The 23881-nt window shown below is 38.4% G+C and overlaps 2 protein-coding genes across 2 annotated transcripts in view; one reads left to right on the forward strand and one right to left on the reverse strand.

Annotated features, from left to right (window-relative positions):
• Nucleotides 1-9340: 9340 nt before the first annotated feature.
• Nucleotides 9341-17212, reverse strand: LOC137292144 (E3 ubiquitin-protein ligase TRIM23-like). The gene is made up of 10 exons (XM_067823684.1): nucleotides 17113-17212; nucleotides 16459-16746; nucleotides 15545-15823; nucleotides 15155-15337; nucleotides 13888-14103; nucleotides 13545-13679; nucleotides 12448-12577; nucleotides 11416-11526; nucleotides 10707-10831; nucleotides 9341-10256 (listed from the first exon to the last, which is right to left on the reverse strand). The coding sequence occupies exons 1-10, from the start codon at nucleotides 17185-17187 to the stop codon at nucleotides 10077-10079; spliced, it is 1722 nt and encodes a 573-aa protein (XP_067679785.1). The 5' UTR covers nucleotides 17188-17212; the 3' UTR covers nucleotides 9341-10076.
• A 153-nt stretch (nucleotides 17213-17365) lies between these two features.
• The window catches only part of LOC137292146 (trafficking protein particle complex subunit 13-like), a 176475-nt gene continuing 169959 nt past the window's right edge, over nucleotides 17366-23881 (forward strand). Inside the window, exon 1 of the mRNA XM_067823686.1 lies at nucleotides 17366-17435. Within this exon, the coding sequence (XP_067679787.1) occupies nucleotides 17393-17435 (43 nt within the window). The 5' untranslated portion in view covers nucleotides 17366-17392. The remainder of the gene's footprint in view (nucleotides 17436-23881) is intronic.

Here is a 23881-nt window from a genome sequence, read left to right on the forward strand (position 1 = left end):
CCCAATTAAAACATCTTTCAAAATATATATTATAGGATGGGTCTGTACCCAGTCGTAGAGGAAGTAGCGAAGACGCTGGAAACCGTAGATGGGTTCCGCTTGAGGCAGTTATGTGACGTGAAACGCCAACTAGAACAAGACCGTGACACGCGGAAAGCACTATGTAAAAAGTACCATAGAGCTTTCAATATCTTGGACGGGGCTGACACTACCCTTATGACAACCAGCATGGGACTAGGGGCGGCAGGTGTTGGATTGTTAGCTACCATCGTGGCTACACCTATAGTGCTAGGTATTGAAATAACAGCTGGGGTGGCAGGGGTGTTAGGGTTGGCACTTAAGTTGATATCACGCAGACTGCATCGTAAGGCATTGAAACACGACGAGATCAGGGTTCTGGCCGAAGCAAAGCTCAACACAGTAAGTGGGCGTATTTCCACGGCACTCTCTGATAGTAAGATCTCAGAAGAGGAGTTTCGTTCAATCCTCTCTGAACTCACAAAATATAACGGAATGAAACAAGATATTCGGTCCAAGTCTCGTAAGTCTGCTATCAGCGAAGACGAGAAAAAAAAGTACATAGAACAAGGGATACAAAAAGCCCAGCAAGCCTTTATTACGAACACCAAAGAGATCATAGGCGGTTCACGTTAAACTGTTTCATCGATATAAACGTGACATAGGCCGGGTAAGAGAAGAATTATTGATCGTACCGTATGGCACAGTGTTACCTCCAACACACGTTAAGTAGTAGGGGTAATAGTAGCAAGAGCTAAGGGCCCAACCAAAGCCTTATTTAGTAAATAAGGCTTTGTAGAGACTTTTCTTGAAAGTGATCCAGAACCCCCATTCCCTATACTACTCCTATAAAACACGTAGCAATTGTTTTGAGTGTAATCTTCCACAACCCTGCTCTAAACCAGATGTTCACAGAGGTGTGTTTCACCAGGGATAATCCAAATCTTCTATTCTCCTTGGTTTGGCCCAACATATATGTTATATATGGTAGTTAATGTTAACAGCTGCATGTGTGTAGTAGGTCATGCTAACCTGTGTAAATGTCTGGAAGGTGATGCTAGCAGCCGCAGATGATGCCAAAAGTTACACCTGTGCAGCAGATGATACTAATAGCTGAACATGTGTAGTAGGGGATGCTAGCAGCTGCAAGTGTGTGCAAGATGATGCTAGCAGCTGCAGGTGTGTGGAAGCTGGTGCCAGCAGCTGCAGGTGCGTGTGGAACGTGATGCTAGCAGCTGCAGGTGTGGTAAGTGATACTAATAGCTGCAGATGTGAGGAACATGATGCTAGCAGCTACATGTGTGGTAGGTGATGCTAACAGCTGCAGGTGATGCTAACAACAGCATGTCTGTAGTAGGTGATGCTAACAGCTGCAGGTCTGTAATAGGTGATGCTAACAGCAGCATGTGTGTAGTAGGGGATGCTAGTTGGTGTGGGAAAGATGATGCCAACAGCAGCACTCTAGTAGTAGCAAAGTTTCAGACTAGACTTTGGTAGTTATTTATCTCCCTAAACTCCTGAAATATGCTGCTTCTCAAGTCATGCTGTGGAATTATAGGCAATAATACCTTGGACAGATGGAAGGTACATGTATGTCCATATCTACTAACAACATCCATTTTAATACCACCTACAAATATGTTGAACACAAATTGTTGGCAAATTCAGCCCAAAATATCATATAGAATCTGTTTCCAAGAGACAGTTTACAAATATTTAAAACCATTTCATATCTCAATATTTTATTCCATGTAAGTATCACACAAAATTGCGCACTAGGCATGGTACATAACAAAATAACAAGAAATAAATATCAGGTGGTAAAATAATACCATCTAGGAATCATCCATACTCTATCTGTCATGACAATTTCCACCCAGCATAATGATTTTAAACACCAACAGGTGGTATCATCTCACCATCTGTATCTGTACAGGCCTTCCCATGTGTCTCTCTTTTGTACAGGCCCACTCATGTCCTCGCCCACATACGTGTCCCATGTTTGAACCTTTACAGGCTAACTCTGTGTGTGTCAGATATACCACATTTGTAGGGGCCAAACAACATGCCTGCTGCTTGTACGTATGTACAAGCCCACTGATGTCCACCACACTGGTATCACTAGTTAGTCCTAGGCCAAATGCTAGAAAAGTCCCTATCTTTTAGGATCTCTCAGCAGCAGTAAACATGTTATTCAGTTATTAGTATGACACCTTCCAACCTCCAAAAATTCTTGTTGATGTTGAACTAGCTACAGGAGGTATCAGGTTACTAAACACTAACTGGGTTCAGTCCACTGTTGAAGCAGTGTCCACATGTTCATAGACAAACTGCTTGAGAATTGATCACATTGTCTAATGGATGGTGACAAGCACTGGTGTTCAACATGGTCAAGATATGTTGTATGGGTGATAAGGCTAGGTGTATCATAATACCTGATTTTGATGTTATCTCTACATTTGACCTAGGAGTATAGTGACATGCCACACTTAGTCTGACTTCCCCATGCCTGCCTAGATGTTGTGCTACAAAAGAAGCCACAGTGTTCAAAGACACACACAGATGGATGCGTATTCACAGTACTTACAGCCAAAGGTAAATGTTTCACAGCATACACTTGGAACCAAGACACAGCATGTTCAGACCAATTAAGCAACTATTACAAAGTATTTTGGTAGTGACTGTCAGATCACGAACAGATTACTACCAGGGCCCCGTTCAGCAATCGTAGCACTAAGATTCCCATACTTCAACACAGACTTACCACTGTTGTAGTGCTATGATCACATTGAGGAACAGGGCCTATTTACCTAGCTACATAAAAACATACTTGCCAAATATGGGTGACAAAACTTTAGCCCCAAATCAATAAATCGATAAGGCCAGACCAATTTTATTTCTTGTTTTACAGATTTTTGTCATCTGAAAGCCTAAAGGCAGGTGGGAAAAACATAAAAATAAAACTTCCAATCAAAGTAATATTCCTTCTAAACACTCAAAGTATTTTACTTTTGGCAACTTATGAAGTGAAAATGGGTAAAAAAAACCCTAAAAAGTATTTTCTTGTGAGTTTACATTTTTAGCCAATAAAACCATTAAAATTTTATTTTTTGAGGGGGAAAAATTAATTTATATTTTTTTCTTATTCTTGAAGAAATACAGCAGGTGCATCCTTACAACAAGAAATAAAATTGGTCTGGCCTAACCTTAGAATGCTAAACAATATCTGTATTTTAAGGAGGTAAAATCAAACTCACATGATTAACAGACCACTGAAACGAGACCACCTGTTTGCAAGACATATTTGTAATAAATATTACAGCAGATTCATAATGATCTTAAATGTTCTCACATCTACTTGATAGTAATATCGCGAGCAGTTCTACTTGGTTATTTACAACACTGTATAAATACAGAAGCACTGTTCCCTTGAGTACTCTGATTGGATGCACTGTATTATGTCCTTCTATACTATACATCTCTTATCCATCTACATATTCCAAGATATCACAGATATAATGCATCCTCTATATTTTTCCAGTTAGAACTAGTATCTGACACTACAAAGGTAGAAAAGCATACACATTCTCACATAAAACTCTGAGAATTATTCAAAACGAACCATTTAAGAAAGATATCTACAGCAACAAGGACATGGCTCACACAGTCCTGATATGTCTGTATATTTATGGCTTAAGGAATCTAAAGACTACATCACCAGAACATCACTCAGCGACACAGATGAGCATGAAACATGAAACAGAACTTGGGACCAGCAATAACATGGTTTTAAGGTACCTCAGTATCTTTTAGAATACCTCAGTGTCCAGTAATAGAAATAAAGCAGGGATGTCTAATATCCTGAAAAGTGACAACATACAGCAAAGGTTTCTACCATATCAGATATTCTACCAGTCCTTACTAAACTGAACTAGTTTGGGTTTGTGGGTTGGTGCTTTTTTCCATTCCTGCTTGAGTCTGGGTTGATGCTGTGATTGGTATTCACTGCCGGTTACACAACACCAAATGTTTTCCCATAGACTTCTATAGTAACCTTATATTTTTTTTAAAAATATCCAGGCTATCAACAGCCATTCCATGTACACATGGGCACAGTCTGGCCTCTAAACTGCAATAAAACACAAGTTGTGGCCAACTTGTCCGGCACATTTGCCAAGCACAGGAAGCGGAACACATCAACCCCCAGCTCCGCACCGAATGTCACCTACTTCAAAATATAGGTACACACATAAGCATAACCCATGGTGATAAAAATGACAGCACTAAATACTTAAAATTGTGGTCAGTTTTAATAACAGGGTGGATGTGCTTTTAAAACACATACACATCTTACACTATTTCATCCAATCACAGCTGTCACAGGCCTCTGTCCGTTTGAGTTGTTTCCATACGGTCCTCGCTAGGGCAGCATGTGATATTGATATAGTGTAGTGGAACCTGTAGAAAAAATGGTCTGCATCTGCACAAGGCCAATCTGTGATTTATGTACTGTACATACATGAAACTTCTCAGAAAAAAAATAAAACTGCATGAAACCTCAATATTTTTTTCTGTCCAACATATCTATTATGGCAAAAGAATAAAGAGATTTGCTGCACTGATAGAGGTGTAAGAGTTACATCATGTCTACTTCATCAAAGCTTTGCAAAAATGCATTTCTGCTTTCATAGAGAAAGTTTTCAAATCATGTATATACCATGGGAGTTCACTCCTATTTCACAAAAGAAGGGGGTCATGGGTTGATTCCATACATGACTGGGGCTGCCTAGATCACATCAACCCAGAATATATTTTGAACGACCAAAATCATGGACTATAGGCCAGATATTGGGGAGATTTCACATTAAGCAGCTTTAGAATCTTGACATATGTAAGGCTGGTTGATGAAGTTTGTCAAAAAGTACTAAGTGAGGAGATGCATAATGCCTAGCTGTCTGGAACACTGATCAGAGTACCCTGCCGCCTGTTCGTCGATCAAGGCAAATGACCCCTTAAACAGATGAAATCACTTTTTGACCACAGCATGATAGGAACTTATTCTTGACTCTATTGATTCATCAAGCTAAGACTTTTAAAAACTTCCAGGAAATCAAAACTATTTACTGTGAATTGTTTTGAGGTTGTTAGACTTGACAGTTTCATGTATAAGCCAGTTTAGAGGGTACAAAGTGGAAATATCCTCATAATTTTGGAAATTTATTGGTTAACCTGCCCAAAACTGAATATTTCTATTCACAGTTAACAGTATTTGACAGTATCAGCTAAAACCAGTGTTTCTCTGCAATAATTTATGGGTTACTGGGTGACAAGAAGACATATTGTATATGGGTAAACAAGGGAGATAATTTAAAGACATCACACACTCTCATGTCAATAAAATTTCTGGTCAGACCCACTCTACAAGGGTCAATTGTTATTATTTACATCTAATCAACTTCTTGGGTTCATGTACAGCCCTTAATTCATGTCTGGCAAAAAGAAATACTGCACAGTGAGGCATTAAGAGATCATGGTCAGAAACTTCCAATGGATGACGACGACCGAGTGGGGGAAGTTACCAGTCAGACATTGTGGTGTTTTAACTGGACTGGGGTACTTAAATGTACTGTATGTACCTACATATCCAAGTACTGCAACTGCTACAAGGTGGTAAGACATATCGAAGAAAAGGGCGTGTGCTTGATTAGACGCAGTCAACAACAGACTTCAGACCGGCTTGTCGAAATACCACATTGTATGTGAAGGCTTCTGTTTCTGCTGTATGTGTGCATACACACCTACCCATTCATCAACAGGCATTCTGCAAGCTGAAAATAATGTTGCTATTATATTAAATGTCAAATCATAAAATCCAAAACAGCAATGAGACAGTTGCAGATAAAACAAAAAATAATTTTGAAAGTCATATGTGTTAAAAAGGGGGATTTTCTTTTAAAATAAGGAAAGAAAATTAAGTTGATTCACATGCAAAATGGGTCAGACAGACAGAACTGACCATATGCTTCAATGTTTACATTTAAAACAAGGGTTTGTGACATGTTCTGCTGTGCAATGAACATATTTCATGATTTTCTTATCATTTAACTTTAATTTGACCCTCAGGGGATAACCTCAGACACTCACATTGTTATAATAGTGTTGATTTTGGCTTACTTTGTTGTCAAATTCATCAGTTCCAACAAATTTAGAAGCAGGTAACCATTAATCAAAGGTAGAACTCACCATAGGGGTCTATTACCACTGTTTGGCCTCAAAACGAAGCAACGTTCATATTCACAACACTAGAACAATCTATTCCACTCAATACAGCCCCATCTTTACTCCCATTACCTTTAAATTTGCCTCCACATTCATACTGACTTGTTTCCATGGTGAAATAAACACAGGAAAGCATGTAAAGTATGAATTACTGAAATGTGCTCGAACCCTACAGGTTACACAACACCAAATGTTTTCCCATAGACTTCTATAGTAACCTTATATTTTTTTTAAAAATATCCAGGCTATCAACAGCCATTCCATGTACACATGGGCACAGTCTGGCCTCTAAACTACAATAAAACACAAGTTGTGGCCAACTTGTCCGGCACATTTGCCAAGCACAGGAAGCGGAACACATCAACCCCCAGCTCCGCACCGAATGTCACCTACTTCAAAATATAGGTACACACATAAGCATAACCCATGGTGATAAAAATGACAGCACTAAATACTTAAAATTGTGGTCAGTTTTAATAACAGGGTGGATGTGCTTTTAAAACACATACACATCTTACACTATTTCATCCAATCACAGCTGTCACAGGCCTCTGTCCGTTTGAGTTGTTTCCATACGGTCCTCGCTAGGGCAGCATGTGATATTGATATAGTGTAGTGGAACCTGCCAGTGCAGCCTATCAGCTAAGGGAGGTAACTCTGAACCACAGTGACAGGATCAAGTGCCACTGAACTTCACAAAGCTTCTGTACGGCACACATAACCGTGTGTGGTAAGGTTAGTTGTAACATATGAGTGTGTTTACAAGGCGTTCTAATTGTTAATACTTGATCTAACCATTCACTACACATCGCACAAATCCTGAGATTAAAAGCACATCCTTCAAGGGAGATGATGTATGGAAAAAGACATAACACAGAAACAAGTACAGCATTCTGCTGCTAGCTAAAGACTTTAACAACAAACACCACCACTACTAGTAAATGTCTAGTAACTGTAAGCTCTGATGGGTTGGACAAAATGGATATGAATACTAATGTCTCAAACCTGACTGACTTTTTCTCAGCAATTCATATTCATAATCTCATTTTCATCAGCATTATTTAACTCAAGACCTGTGTCCACATCTTGTACTATTTCTCTTCCATGGCTGCAACATGTATGGTTGAGAAGCAAGGATGAGAGTTATCTACCCAGGTTGGTACTCAAATACATCTACACCTGACCTGTGCCAGACAATTGTAATTCTCCTTCCATTATCAATCAACAACTAGATCCACTGGAACTTATATTCATGACAATTGAACACATTGGGATTAACAGGATGAACCTGTTGAAGATCTACCAGACCCTATTATCATCAAACAATCTTCCCTATCAACATCTTGCTCTGCAAACAAGATCTCTAATGGCAGTAACTTTCCTCTCACAACACTTCAGCAGTCATCAAAAACAAACAAGTATGCACAGAACCAGATCGACTGGCTTCTCACTTCCACAGCTTATGATCATGTTGAAAATGTTGAAAAACATCACCCCAAATTATTTCACATATGTAATCATTAGCAAACACAAGTTGTCTATTAAACCAGTATTGTTAAGCCAGTGAAATCTAAATCTTAACTGACAAGAAATCAAGCTGACAGTGCATAGGAAAGGTAATACATTGAGCAGGAACTGTTCTTATAAGGGAGATATAGCTGGAAAGACCATCCACTTTGAATATCACTTCCAATCAAGTAAAATTCAACTAAAAATTGTTGAATGATGGTGCTACAGATGGACTCAATCTGGTGCTTATTTCTAGTTTCAGTCAACAAGGTCAATACATTTTAATTACAGCATTCATTCAATCTCGACCATTTAATTGAGTAAGTAGGGTAACAATTATTTGTGTGATTAATTTCATGGAAATTATGATAATAATCATGATCAGTTGAAATCATAAAAGTTAGCAAATCATGTGGTGAATGAAAACATAAATTTGAAGCTAGCGTGCCTGGACTCTGGACTACCTTTACTCGTAAGCTATTCAGATATCTACTTTCTAATATAACTTTGCTTCATTTATTGACTGCATTAATTGTGGAATTTTTAAGCAGGGTTCTCCAGCAGGACACAAATCTGTCCCTGATTGTAATTTGTACTCCCTTTGCCATGTGGAAGCCATGGATCTTGGAAAACCATGGGGTATATACTATCAACAACAATAAAACACTCTGAACTTCGTAACGTATACATGACCCATGAAGGTCTGGAGTAGAATAGGCCTTCATCAACCCATGCTTGCCATAAAAATGACTCTGCTTGTCGTAAGAGGCGACTAACGGGATCGGGTGGTCAGGCTCACTGACTTGGTTGACACATGTCATCAGTTCCCAATTGCGCAGAACGATGCTCATGCTGTTAACCACTGGATTGTCTGGTCCAGACTCAATTATTTACAGACCGCTGCCATATAGCAGGAATATTGCTCATTGCAGCTTAAAACTACACTCACTCACTCATAACATATGAGGGAAAGATTGTTTAAGCCTATTTTCAAAATACAAAAGTGAGATATGTACGCTGTAGTCTGAAACCATGATGGAGACTCGCTGACCAGAACATTCCCCTGAAGCAATCACATACAGAGAGGTATTTCACTGATGTAAAAGATTTGAATTCATTGTAACATCAGATATATATGTAATATTTTAGGACTGTCAATGAAAAGTCTTGCTGTCTATTAACTAACCATTTTACCCCACCATGCTAACCATGAAATTTTTCACACATACTTCTAAACATAGAAATCAGTTTGGGTATTCCAAATACTGTAATTAATATCGGTATGAAAACTCAGAAATCTTATCAATTATGGAACAATGATGGAAATATGGAAATTAGATCATCTTTGCAAGTATGAAATGAATACTAGTCAACATAATGGCTCCCCGTCAGATCTCTGTATACCAACATACTGTTCAAAACACCACAGTATTACCAGGTACCCCTCCAACATGTTAAAACACATGTTTACACTGTTATCCCAATCTAACAAGCTATCACTACAGCAGTTCAAATAATAACAAGAACTCACATGTAAATTGACTTCTGCTGAACATCACAGGTGAATTCATTCAATATGGTGAGGCCACGTGGAGTCTTAAAGTAGGGAGATTGTGTTCTAAGACAGACAACATGTACTCATTCCACTTCACCACTGTGAATAAACTATGTTTACAACAAAAATAAACAAGCTTTCATGTCTCTACTGTAGTAGGAAATAGAAAGGTCAACCTCAATTCATTTGAAAAATTATCCTTGTAAGACATGCTGAGGTCCGCTTTGGGGTCAAATTGGAAGAACTGTCTGAACAGTCAAAAACTTCAGTCTTTTCTCCAAACGACAAGCACACAAACCATGATGTTTTTTCAGGGATATCATGTTAGATCATCCTGCCTTGAAGCAGTTCAGGTGGTCACAAAGGCTGTGGTCACATGATTCATTCTCACATGCACATATTTCTCAGTGCATTGCCAGTCCCCTTGAAAGTCACTCAGTACAGTTCATCTGGCTAGAGAGATGGTCCATGACATCACGCAGTCCAGATATTACAGGTCTTGGGCTCCTGTAGCTACTGTCTGTCTAGAGAACACTCCACAACATTGCACAATACACTCTTAAGTTTATGCCAGTTCAGGAAAACTTGTAGGCACCATTTATCGAGAGAGCTACAACACAACATAAAAGTGTCCACACCAGACAATACAGGAGCCACTGTGGCCACCATATGTGAAGAGAGTCGCTCTACAATATCACAACGTCTGCTCCAGAATTCACGCAAGTTCCGGGGCCCCTGCTGCCACCATCTGCCTGGAGAGCCACTCCAGCCCATCACAAAGTCCATACCCGCTCTTGGCGTCACACGCCTGAATATGCCAACTCCTGTTACAGCACAGCTTGAACAGACCAAACTGCTCAGTGATCTCCTCTATAGTTGCACACCCTTCGATGTCCTGAAATACAAACAAGACTAAGGTATAATCTTAAAGTATAATCAACAGTGGCCTTAGGCTACAGTCTTCTCCAGACAAACAAATGGCATGATATATGAATGTGCCTTTGAATTTGCAAACAACAAACCAAGCCAGTCTGACCAATCCAGTAGTATAGGAAATGAGGGTATAGTGACTGGTCCACTATAGTGATATTTTAGCAAACTACGAGCCATACGCAGTATGAAAGCATCACTAGAAGTTTGCTAGTTTTTTTAAACTAGTTTTTGTTGGAAAGTTCTTGCAAAAATACCAAAAAGTTACAAAATTCCCTATACTACTGACCACTAATTCCACTCTGTCGCCCTTGAGAAAAAGCAATCATTTCTAACTCTAATTCATGTTCCACTGGAGTGGTTAGTGACATTCTGGCCCAACACTAACAATGAATGAATCCCACTTAGCACTAACCTGTTTGCTGGCAAAGATGAGCAGTGAAGCTTCCTTTAGTTCCTTCTCCTGGACCAGCTTTGCCAGTTCACTGTGAGCCTCTGACAGACGCTCCTTGTTGCTACTGTCCACCACATAGATCACAGCTGCAAATGGTGGAGTAAGCTCTACACTAGCTAGCAATATTATAAGGGTTACACTATTTTTCAGGGCATTATCATTTGCAGGAGCCTGAGGACTTCCATTAACTATCCGGTGAAAAAAGACCATTTTTGCAACAGTCAAATACTGACAAGTCGAATTGCTTCGGACAGAGTAATAAATATGACTTATCAATGATTTCGAGGTATAGGTTACTCATAAATATGTATGTATATGATGGCAGAAAAATGAACCAACAGGTACTTCAAGATATACATAATATTTGAGATGCTGGAATGCGACTCATTGGGATTTGACTGTATAATACACTTATATCATTCATGGCTCTTTACTGCTGCTGTCCACCACAAAGATCACCGCAGCGAAAAATGGAATCAGCTTTATAATTGCTAGAAAAAGCTTCTTGCAGTTGCTGTCCCTAACACAGACCACAGTTGAAAGCAATGGAATAACCTTTACACTAGCTTGACTAGTAAGAAATATTACAGCTTTATCATACATAGTGTCTTCCTGCTTCCCTACCACACCCGCTGCAAACCAAACTTGCACTTCTCAAGTGTTCCCTTACCTTGAGTATTAAAGTAGTAATGTTTCCACAAAGGTCGGATCTTATGCTGCCCTCCCACATCCCAGATGGTGAACTTGAAGTTCTTGTATTCCACAGTCTCAACATTAAACCCTGCAAAAAACAAGTGAGTTCAACATTCAGAATCAAGAAACATGTGAATCTTCAGAGTGCAAATTTACCATCATCATGGGATTTCTGTAGGAAACATGCTTCGGTGTGAATGGAGCTGCCAATTATTACAACTACATGTACAGAGATGCCAACCCTGATTCAAATGAAAGCAGAGTCATGCCTTGCCCAAAGCAATTCTCGAGCACTGAAAGTGCCAGCTGGGGGTGAGCGTGAGAGGGGGAACGGGACAATTTTGACAGTGGGTGTCTCGGGGGACCTCCCCTACAAAAATAGATTTCGTCTGCTGGAAATTTGCAATTTCTGGGCATACTTAACCAGATTATACTTAACTCAAATGAGTGAGTGGGTGAGTGAGTTTAGTTTTACACTGCACTCAGCAATATTCCAGTTATATGGTGGCAGTCTGTAAATAATCGAGTCTGGACCAGACAATCCAGTGATCAACAACATGAGCATCAATCTGCACAATTGGGAACCAATGACATGTGTCAACCAAGTCAGTGTGTCTAACCCGTTAGTTGCCTCTTACGACAAGCAAAGTCGCATTTCATGGCATCCATGGTTTGCTGAAGGCCTTTTCTACCCCAAGACCTTCACTGGGATTAACTCAAATGAACATAATGGCTACTTACTAAAATTCTTTCAAACATTCTAAATTGATATACATATTTGCATTTTCTAAAAATCAGAGGTTTCTACAGAAAGTAGAGTTTGTGTTTGAAAATCGGAGTAATTCCTCCAAATTCGGAGTGGTTGGCATCTCTGTAACTAGTATTGATCATTAAAACCTAAGGAAAATTGATTATGTTTTTCCAAATTCCCAGGCCAGACCTGGCAAATACATTCAAGAATATTAGATTGAAAGCCTGTTAACACATGTGACAATGTTCATTAACATACCTATTGTAGGTATCGTCTGTATGAACTCGTTCTGTTTCAGCTTGAAGAGAAGGCTTGTCTTCCCTGCTGCATCCAGGCCTAACGTCACTACTCTCATCTCTATCTTGGGCCCAATGTGGACTCGGTTGTCCTAAAGTTACAAACACAAACTGCATATTAACATGGTAAAAATGAAGAAGTAATTGTCATTGTTGAAATTGCTGACAATTGAAACTGCTAATGATTTTAGGTGCATTGATACGTGGTTTCAAACATTAAAAAATGTTCAAACTGTTTAAATATAAATACAATATACATCAGACCCAGGTCACTCATGATTCCTTATGAGTATGGTTCAATGTTATCTTGAACTATGGAAAAGTCTTACAAATTCAAAATAATTCGATAATGTTAATCTTTACTGAGGCTTGTATTGATTATATTTTGAGTAGAGATAACATAGGGGCTAGTTGAGTCATAATCTAAGGGGAGTAACTCTATACAGCTGAATATTTTCAGATGCTTTTTTCCTTCCTCAAATTTATATGTCGAAAATATGGCAAAAGTTTGATATATCTATTCTAAATAGACACTGTATATTCTGTTTGCAAAAAGATAAACAGAGCTGCATAAATTAAATGCTAAAGATTTCAATCTGAGTTTCTATCTTCAGTGTGTAAACATTTGTGTTGCTGAGAATTATTCTTCTAGAATTTTTGTTTAAGAACAAGAAGAAACTGATTTTAGTGTGTGATCTTTCCCCTCTACACTAATGTCAGCAATATTCCAGCTATGTTACTGACACCTGTAAACAACTGAGATAGGACAAGACAAACCAGTGATTGAAATAATGAGCAATGATTCACTCCACCACAAACCAATAGCGGTTTGAATGAGAGTGATCTGTTTATAGTCACTACCCATGAGTGAGTGAAGTGGGTTTCACACCGCTTTGATCAATATTCAATCAATATCATGGTTAGGGACACCAGAAATGTGCCTCACACAAAAAAACACACATATGGGGAACTGAGACAAGCAAAAGCTTTGAACACGGGACTACTCAACCACCCCTGGTCCATTAGAAGGAAATACTCATGGTAGACTATGGCACCCACCTTGGTAAATGTGATGGGAATGGTTGGGTCAAGAGCCAGCTGATCTGGGAGATCCAGGAACTGTTGTTGCTGTTTCTGTATTGTGTCCAGTAAGTTATTCACATCAGGCTTGGCCAGCAACACCTTGGTGTCATCCTGGTCAAATTTGTTTTGTATTGATAAAGTATTAACTCAGAATCCTTACCCTCTGGATTACAAGATCATTATGTCGTGCAAACATATTTCCACCTAATTAATTATAAATAATCAGATTATTCAATTTTCAGTACAACAGTTATAATTCATTAACATTAGAAATAATAAAAGAGTAAAACTGAAAATCTTGTCCCAGTGAAGCGTGTACCTGCTGCAATGCCCCTTCACACTGGTGACAGACAGAGGAGATCTGGGACAGCAACATTGTCATGTCCTCTTGCTGCTGTCGGAGCATGCACAGCTTCTCCCGGATGTGGGTGTCCACTGCTGTCAATGCCGCGATCTCCTGACGGTTCAAGTTCTCACGCAAATCATGGAAGTACTGCTTGATCTTCAAACGAGACTGTTCAGCTGTGCCAGGAATCTATCATGAGAGATCAACACTGAGTGAGTGAGTGAGCAGATTATTGAAATGCAAAGCAAAGGACCACAACCAGTTTAAAACAGATCAGCATAGTTTCCATTATCGCCAATGTCAACATCATCATCATCATCATGCTTTTGTTACAGGTTTTCCCACAATTTTGAATGAGGTTGGTTGTACGCCACTTTTAGCAATATCACAGCAATATCATGGCAGAGGACACCAGAAATGGTCTTCACACACTGTACCCATGTGGGGAATTAAGCCTGGATATTCAGTGTGAAGAACAAATGTTTTAACTTCCAGGTTACTCCACCTCCCCACCAGACACTTATGAATAGTCATTGTCTGGATTATTGCTTGAATTGTACAACATGTCACCAACTAATGAAAGACAACTTTATCCAAAACACAAGCTGTCACTCAAGGATCTGCAATTTCTGCGTGACAAAACGCCCTTCACTACATCCATGTAAACCTGCTATCTGAAAACCTTATGGTATGGTGACACATGAGAGAATAACAATATGCTAGGAAACCAGTTCACTCGAACACTTATGGATATGGTTGTCCAAAGAACAGACCCGGCAAAACACAAACAACAGCTAAAATGTTCTTAGCAAACAAATACCATATTGGTTTAGTATCATCTGATTCACTGAGTATAGTTTTGCATTGCTTTCACATACAGCAAAATCCCAGCAATTGCATGTAACAGAGCACCTGAAACAGCTTTAGACATAGTATTCTTGCAAGGAATAAAACCTGAGCTTTGACAATGATGACCTAACTCGGTAACGAAGAGGCTATACCATTGTCCTGAGTGTAATTTATGGAGTTACCCAATTACCTGCAGTCTGTATGAAAAAGACAGGTAACTTTAAACAAATCATATTCTGATCATGAAATCAAAGTTGTACATATTTTCTTCATTCTGGCTACAAATGTAAGCAAAGGTTCATTGAAAAGGCATAAGCTAGTCTGGCCAAATAAATATCAGAACATGCTGTACAGTAAAAGTACTCCACAGTAAACTGGGAGAGAACCCTACTTGTTGTGTGGAAGAGCTGCCATCAGTTGATGTGATGACGTGCAGTCCTCCCTCAATGTGCTGGATGACAGACCCCAACTTTCTGGCAGACTCTGCCACCTCCTCAGCAAAGGATCGGATTCTCTGCACAGCACTGATTATGGATGATCTCACATTCTCTGCCTCATTCTCCAAGAGAGCATGCTGTAAAACATGATTTCAGTTGGTCAGTTTGACTTGGATGAAACCAATGAGTGAATGAACAAGTGCATGACAGGCATGGAGCTGCTGGACCAAGTATCATTACCCAAATAAGCTCTTTCCATAACAGAGACACCCTGGGTATTTTTAATTTTCTATATATCTAGTTCAATCCTCAGACAAACAGTTACAATTAAACTGAAGTTTTACCTTATGTTTGGTATGCCTGCCATAGTCTTTACATATGTAGCACATGAGGGGTGTCGTCTTGCATTCCTCTTCAAGACAGGCAAACTCAACCAGGTGCATTGGATGAAATACACACTTAGGGTTCTCACGGGGCTTCTCTGATATTGGAACTCTTTTATGTCTTGCCAGAGTTCGTGTGGAGTGTGATGTCTCCGAACAGTCCAGACACAGATGTGTGCTGCACACAATACAGAAGATTACCGCTGTATGGTGCTCATTTTCATCACAAGGAATGGCAAACTGGAAATAAACAAAGCACTGAGTTAATCTTAAGTAAGATCTGTTTAATTGCACCAAGTATGAGCTGCATACATTGTACACGTGAGAACCAAATCTTTAACTACAAAGATTCCCAACCTGAACTGAAAGTGAAACTCAAATAACTGTATCATTGAAGACACCTTGGCACATTCATTGTTGTCTTCTAAAACATGTGAAACCAAAGCAGATTTTTGTACAGTGTTAGAATACAATAAACAATAGGTATTAGTCATGCTAGCAGAAGCCATGGAGAAATTTGGTTAATGCAGAAGCAAAATGAAAATATCACAAAACTACCTTCACTATCTCAATTGATAACACTTGGATTAGCATTACAATAAAAGAAACTTCTCACAATTTACACAATGTACACTACTCTGTTATACAAAATGAAAAAGGGTCTGCAGATGTTGGGACAAATGATTACGATGAAGTCAGCTAACTCATGATAGTATTCCTACAATAAGAAGCAACTCAAGAAATCCATTGTGCACACCACTGAGACACATGGATTTCTAATCATATTCATTTCACTTCCCAAGTAAATATGACAAGCATATATAACACTGTTGGTAGACAAGTCATTTGCAGTAATTACATAAAAGATTACACACCCCTTCTTCTCGGTTCAGAGCTTTTTCTGAAATAGACCAGTTCTGGGATTGCTTTGGATACTGGATTTTTTCAAGGAGTTCAAGTAGCGCAAAGTTTTTCTTGAGTCCCCACACACCAGAATCTCCAATCTCTGTTGGCTGTCGGTCAAATGGGCATAATACTGAACGACCATGTAGTGGCAGACGAGTGAGACACTGGTGACAGCATGTGTGGCCGCAAACCAACAATCGGGGAACCTTGTCGCCTTGAAATCGGAAAACTTCATTGCACACCCGGCATTCACTTGTCTGAAATCAACATAAACATTCATTTCACTAAATTTCTCGTGAGAGGGTGAGTAAGTCGAAGGACAGGCTACCCAAACAAAACGAACAATAGACATGGTGGAGCTTGCAACCTCAGTCTATTTTACCAGACTAAGCTGCACCCAGTAAACTGATGTCTTTCCCAGAGCGACGTAGTAACGACTGCTAGATGTCGTATAGTAAAATAGGAACAATATCTTCGCTTAGGACAACGCAGTGTTTGACATTCACCCTGATCATGCATATTACAATTGTCAAAATCTGAAATCTGAAATGACAACCTTCTCTTTTGTTAGCGACACAAATATTTGTTTACTGTGCATCTAACTATCTGCAGTCTGAACGTACATTTTCTGGTTCACTCTGATTCAGAGGGGTTGTTACATTGACAGTATTATAGACCCTCTGGCCACCAGACGCCATGTTGGAAGTTTACACTATCCGCAGTGACGTTTATTCCATCTTCCGATCTTCAAAATATATCCTATATGATTCGTTATCTTAGATTTTCCTCTAAGACGACTGACGATTCTCTATTTCTATATTACTTAATGAGCAAATTTAAAATAGGATAAATACGAAACCGGAAGTAGTGTCCGTTCTCCGCGGAGCTGCAATTCAAGCAATCATGGAGGGCGGAAGAGAACGAGAACAGTTGTTGGCATTGAAAGGTAGGTTTATTTACAAGTTTCTTCTTCTTATATTAATGCAAATATTGAATTATAGAGAACTCCGAACACATGTTATCGTGCTCCCTTAATGACTGGACAAGTGGACTTAGTTACTTTGGCATAGCCTGTGTTCGCATCGTTCCTTGGGATCTGTAGTCTAGCAGTCGACGTTTGCTACTGCTAGCAGACGATTATTTCCCGGTTTTCTGTGAACGGTTTTTCTGTGACATAGATATGACATCAGTCAAATGTAGTTATTGCTGACTGCATGATTTTGTCTATTGAATTAAGATGTGACAGTTTGTCATTTTGACGTTCAGAGCAGCCGAAGGTACCTTTCCTGTTCGAGGACTGTGCGTAGTCCCTTAGTCTTGTGGCATTTCAGACGCTCAGGCGTTTTTCTCGATTATCGTAGGAACAGTTTCAAAGACATGTTACTAATTAAGAAAATATTACCTTAAACACATGCCACAATCCGATTATTTACAATGTCTTTGTGAGGCAACTCACCTCGTTATTGCATGAGTGAACGCTGTCATCAGAAAACATTTTGCACAAACTCACTTTTATGACAAGGGTTGTAACACTGTCAAAAGCTGTTGACTTGATTGTGCATACAACCGACCTATCAACATTTGGTTCATGTAAAGTACTGCACACTTATTACAACATGCTGTCGTCGTCACTCAGGAGTTGGTGCTTATGTTATGGTTCACTATAATAGGTAACTTCCAATTATTGGAGTTTTCAGGATGGCCTGCCGAAATTTATTATGTGTCATACTCAGTTGTTCATTCATTGGGAGCTGTTCACGGAAACCCTGTGAAAGTACTGTACCAGCCAATGTGGCTGTGGAATGCAAGGGTATGCAAGAATAATTGAGACTGAACATGGCTGAGTAAGCTTATGCTGCTACTTCTTTGAGTGGCATTTTAGAAGTTGAGGTGTACAAATAGAACAAATTGTTATGGATAACAACTTCTTTATTGCATGAGTGCGACATTTCGTTACAGATTCTTCTACCGTTATCAAGCAGGAGTGACTCCTACAGATTCTTCTACTGTTGTCAAGCAGGAGTGACTCATGCTTGACAATGGTAGAAGAATCTGTATCCAAATGTCGCACTCACGCAATAAAGAAGTTGTCATCCATAAGAATTTGTCCTATAAGCTTATGCTGGTCAGTATCAGTAGGTATGGAAAACAAGCACTCGTTTTGACAAAACAGAAGTACAATGTAATAATGTCCTTTAATACAGACTTGATTAAACAGTAAACTATGAATCAGTTTGTTTCTGTTCCACTAATTCATTTTTTCTATTTTTATACTAACATATGTAAGATATTTAATTTATAACATTACCCACACTTTATCATTTTTAGCAATGTCAGGCCAGACCATTTTTTTCTTGTTTTAAGATAGGCCGTTACTTGATTTGGTATAATCATAATAATGAGGGCAAAAGATCTAATCCTTTCTATCTATCAATACTGGAGCAACTAATGCAAAGAGCAAAGAATTCTTTTTAAAGTCAGTGAATTCATTTGTTTTAAGGTAATGTTTTTTCCCTCTGACTGGAATGCTGAATTAAACCAACATATGTTCCCATGTCTCTTATAACATTGATAAACTGTGAAACAAGAACTGAAATAGATCTGGCCTGTGTAAATTTTACTACTAATGATTTGGACTCATGAGGTAAGTGTTTCTTTGAATGTTGGTTGATGGTGTTTTGTTCATTGTATGATAAGCAGTTCAAAAGCTCAGAATATACTTGTGCTGAATCTTTTTATAGGTGTATGTGTGTGTGTGGTGGAGAAAGTTGGGGGAGGTGGGGGTTGTCTTGCAATATGACTCTAAGATAGATCTATGGTTGTCTTTGGTAACTTATAAACCTTCTTTACATAGACTCACACATTTTAGAATGTAAGAACATGAAACTGGCTCTACAAGATAGAGAATATATGTGACTGGGATTTCTAGTAAGCTAATAGGTGCAAGCATCCTTGATTGTAATTTGTGAGAGCCTACTAGTAGTCATTCCTTCAGGCTGGCTGCAGAGGTTAAAAAAGCTTCCTAGATTTTAAGTAGTCAGTCAGAAAGTCAGTTTCACAAATGAAAATATGCTTCCATCTCATATGTCTGTTTGCAAGTTATTGACTGATCTTGTGTTGGGACCATAGTTGCAAAATGGACCTGCAGTGAATTTTTGTTTTAGAGATATTTGTCGCACAAATGTTTGTATCTGAAGTGGTCTTTCAGTAGTCTACTGTTGGCAGCCCTGCCAGTCTTATATTTCAAACACTGTCTTATCCACTATAGGGTGAAATGATTCGTTTGTTGTAAGTGCTGTTATCTGTTATCCATCTTCACATAGCACCTCTATAAATGGCAGTTGCTGCTAGAGCTATTTGGGATACAAGTTGAATTTCTGGACTCACAATATATCTTTTGTTCCCACATATACAGCTGTCTGGTACTTATACCAGTACATGGCATTTTTAGATGGTAGTGATATTAGTGCATGGTACTGATATAGAATAAACATATGTTTTGCAGACAGTGTACACAACAGGAATATGTGTTCAGGAATGCTATTGCATATAATTTTTTCTTGTGTAGACAAAGAAGCTCTCAGATCTTCGCCTTTCAAAGTGCAGCTTGCTTGATTCTTGCATAATATACAATATGCTTGTATGTCCCTTATCCATTGCCCTAACTATGTATCATGACATGAGGGCAACAATTGGTATGTGTTTAAGTATGTATCATGACAGCCATACCATATTCACTCACTGTACTGACATTTCTTGGTGTATGCACATATTGAAAGTGTATTGAAGAGACATAAAATATCTCAACAGAATTAAAACACAAAAATGGAAACTCAAACAAGGGAATATACTCTTTAAGTCTTGTGCACAGGAGACTTGGCCGAAGCTTTTGCAAATGTCTCTCTCTCTTTAGAAACGTGAAAACAAAATGACCTGTGATGTTTTGATACATAACTTTTGATGGATTTATCTACACGTCATCAGAGGTCTGGTCTTAAGCAGATGTTAGTAAAAAGCAGGGATCAATCTCCCCCAACATCCTGTGTCTGACGTAGTAAATTCTGGCAGGACTTAAAATAATTTGTTAACATGTGCAACCTCTTATACACAAGACAAAGTAGTTGTCGCCTGTATGAAATCAGTTCATTGGTTAGCTTTTGAAAACATCTGATTGACGACAAAGTTTAAAAGTTTTGCTGATTTCTTACATGAATTTGACTCTGAAGAAATTCTCAAGGAGGGTAAAATCAATCCTGATTTTCCAACAACTGCCAGTGAACTATTAACATCTATGTATGGTGTGATAGAGGATGAACTACAAGTTAAAATGCAAAAGTGTCTGTTTGTTACCATTTAGTTCTGAAGGCCTCATTTATTTCAGAGTGGACTCAGTGAGTCCTGGGACTCAGACAGTTGACTTTGTAGATTTATCACAGAAAATGTCATGTCAGTATAATTATAACTCATGTTGTAACTTGGCAGAGGTGACCTGTGTGTCACTGGTAGCATTGTATGACACCATAACTATGGTAACATCTGACAACAATTTTTTAGTACCATGAATATAATATTGTGATTGTTGTTGCTGGTTGAGGTCATATAGAGTAAGTGGATGAGTTAAGTTTTATGCAGCACTCAGCAATATTCAAACTGATTGTGGACCAATATCCAGTGATCAACAGCATGAGCATCGATCTGCACAAATGAGACCTGATGACATGTCAACCAAGTCAGCGAGCCTGATCACCCAATTCTGCTAGTCGCCTCTTACGACAAGCATAGTTGTCTTTTGTGGCAAGCATGGGTTGTTGAAGGCCTATGCTACCCCGGAACTTCTCAGGTCAGGTCATGCTGAAGATATGAATAACTCATCGATATACAAAATATGGTTGTCGTCAGTATACATGCAGAGATTTAAACATTTGTATGTCATCGAAATACAAGAAGATGTGGTACACATGTGTATGCAATGAATACACATGCAGTGACTGTAACTTAAATATGCATATGTTATTGTTATATAAGCAAAGGTTGTATATATGAGTATGTTACCAATATATAAACAAAAGGGTGTATTATGAGTATGTCAACAATATATAAGCAAAGGATGTCAGCGATATATGAACAAAGGGTATATATATGAGTATGTCATCAACAAGTCAGCAAAGGGTTTATATATGTCACCAATATATAAGCAAAGGATGTCAGCGATATATGAACAAAGGGTATATATATGAGTATGTCATCAACAAGTCAGCAAAGGGTTTATATATGAGTATGTCACCAATATATAAGCAAAGGATGTCAGCGATATATGAACAAAGGGTATATATATGAGTATGTCATCAACAAGTCAGCAAAGGGTTTATATATGAGTATGTCACCAATATATAAGCAAAGGATGTCAGCGATATATGAACAAAGGGTTTATATATGAGTATGTCACCAATATATAAGCAAAGGATGTCAGCGATATATGAACAAAGGGTATATATATGAGTATGTCATCAACAAGTCAGCAAAGTGTTTATATATGAGTATGTCAGCAATATATAAGCAAAGGATGTCAGCGATATATGAACAAAGGGTATATATATGAGTATGTCATCAACAAGTCAGCAAAGGGTTTATATATGAGTATGTCACCAATATATAAGCAAAGGATGTCAGCGATATATGAACAAAGGGTAAATATATATGAGTATGTCATCAACAAGTCAGCAAAGGGTTTATATATGAGTATGTCACCAATAAATAAGCAAAGGATGTCAGCGATATATGAACAAAGGGTATATATATGAGTATGTCATCAACAAGTCAGCAAAGTGTTTATATATGAGTATGTCACCAATATATAAGCAAAGGATGTCAGCGATATATGAACAAAGGGTAAATATATATGAGTATGTCATCAACAAGTCAGCAAAGGGTTTATATATGAGTATGTCACCAATATATAAGCAAAGGATGTCAGCGATATATGAACAAAGGGTAAATATATATGAGTATGTCATCAACAAGTCAGCAAAGGGTTTATATATGAGTATGTCACCAATAAATAAGCAAAGGATGTCAGCGATATATGAACAAAGGGTATATATATGAGTATGTCATCAACAAGTCAGCAAAGTGTTTATATATGAGTATGTCAGCAATATATAAGCAAAGGATGTCAGCGATATATGAACAAAGGGTATATATATGAGTATGTCATCAACAAGTCAGCAAAGTGTTTATATATGAGTATGTCAGCAATATATAAGCAAAGGATGTCAGCGATATATGAACAAAGGGTATATATATGAGTATGTCATCAACAAGTCAGCAAAGTGTTTATATATGAGTATGTCACCAATATATAAGCAAAAGTGTGTACTGGTATAATGAGTATGTCACAAATATATAACCAAAGGTTGTATATGTGAGTATCTCATCCATATAAAACAGAAGGTTGTATGTAAGAATAACTTACCTTAACACATCTTACATTTATATCAAATTTGTTAAAATGTAACAACAACAAAAGTCTGCATGTGTTAATAACATAGACACACCCTAACCACAATCAAATTGAAGAATGGGCAGTGGGGTAGCCTTGTGTTTAAAGCGTTCGCTTGTTACGAAGACCTGTGTTTGATTCTCCACATGGGTACAATGTGTGAAGCCCATATTTTGGTGTGCCCCGCCATGATATTGCTGGAATATTGCTAAAAGCAGCATAAAATAAACTTACTCAAATTGAAGAAAGATCCCTACATAATTAGATATATTCACAACTCTGATTAAATCACTGATTAAATCACAAACTGATGTGGAACAGACTCAAAGGATTCCTCACATTAAAACAAGCACCTGTCACTGGCAGATGTATTATTATTGATCCACTGTTTCAGATGTGGTTGGTGGGACATGTTTCATTATGAGCAAATACTCAATTTATCATTGTGCAGAAACTCACGGTCTTTTTGTTTTCATACTGTGAACTGAGCCAGTCAATCTAGGTGTGGCCATCACACTGTCTCTTCACAGACATATATCATGGTTTGTCCCCAGCCATGTTAGTTGCTGTTGCCGTTCCTTCACCACTCATTCAAGCTACGGTAGTGGAAGCAGCATTTACCTCGAGACAGGAAAGTTGTGGTTAAGGCCCCTAGTTGGGTCATGCTAAAAGAAAATATACAATGGTATTTGTCGTTACTATTTTTAGTGGTCAATTTGCTAAGGATTGAAATAAGGACTGTCAAGCTTGGATAGTTTTAGTACCAAGTAAAATTGTGTCATGATATCTCAGTGGGTTAAGCCTGTAAGCTGATATATCTTAGGACTGGCACAAGCTGCCCCAAACACTTGTGTATAGAGATATTAATTTGCAATGATAATATTCTTCACATT

Source organism: Haliotis asinina, chromosome 7 (genome assembly GCF_037392515.1).
Source record: "Haliotis asinina isolate JCU_RB_2024 chromosome 7, JCU_Hal_asi_v2, whole genome shotgun sequence".
Classification (NCBI taxonomy): domain Eukaryota; kingdom Metazoa; phylum Mollusca; class Gastropoda; order Lepetellida; family Haliotidae; genus Haliotis; species Haliotis asinina.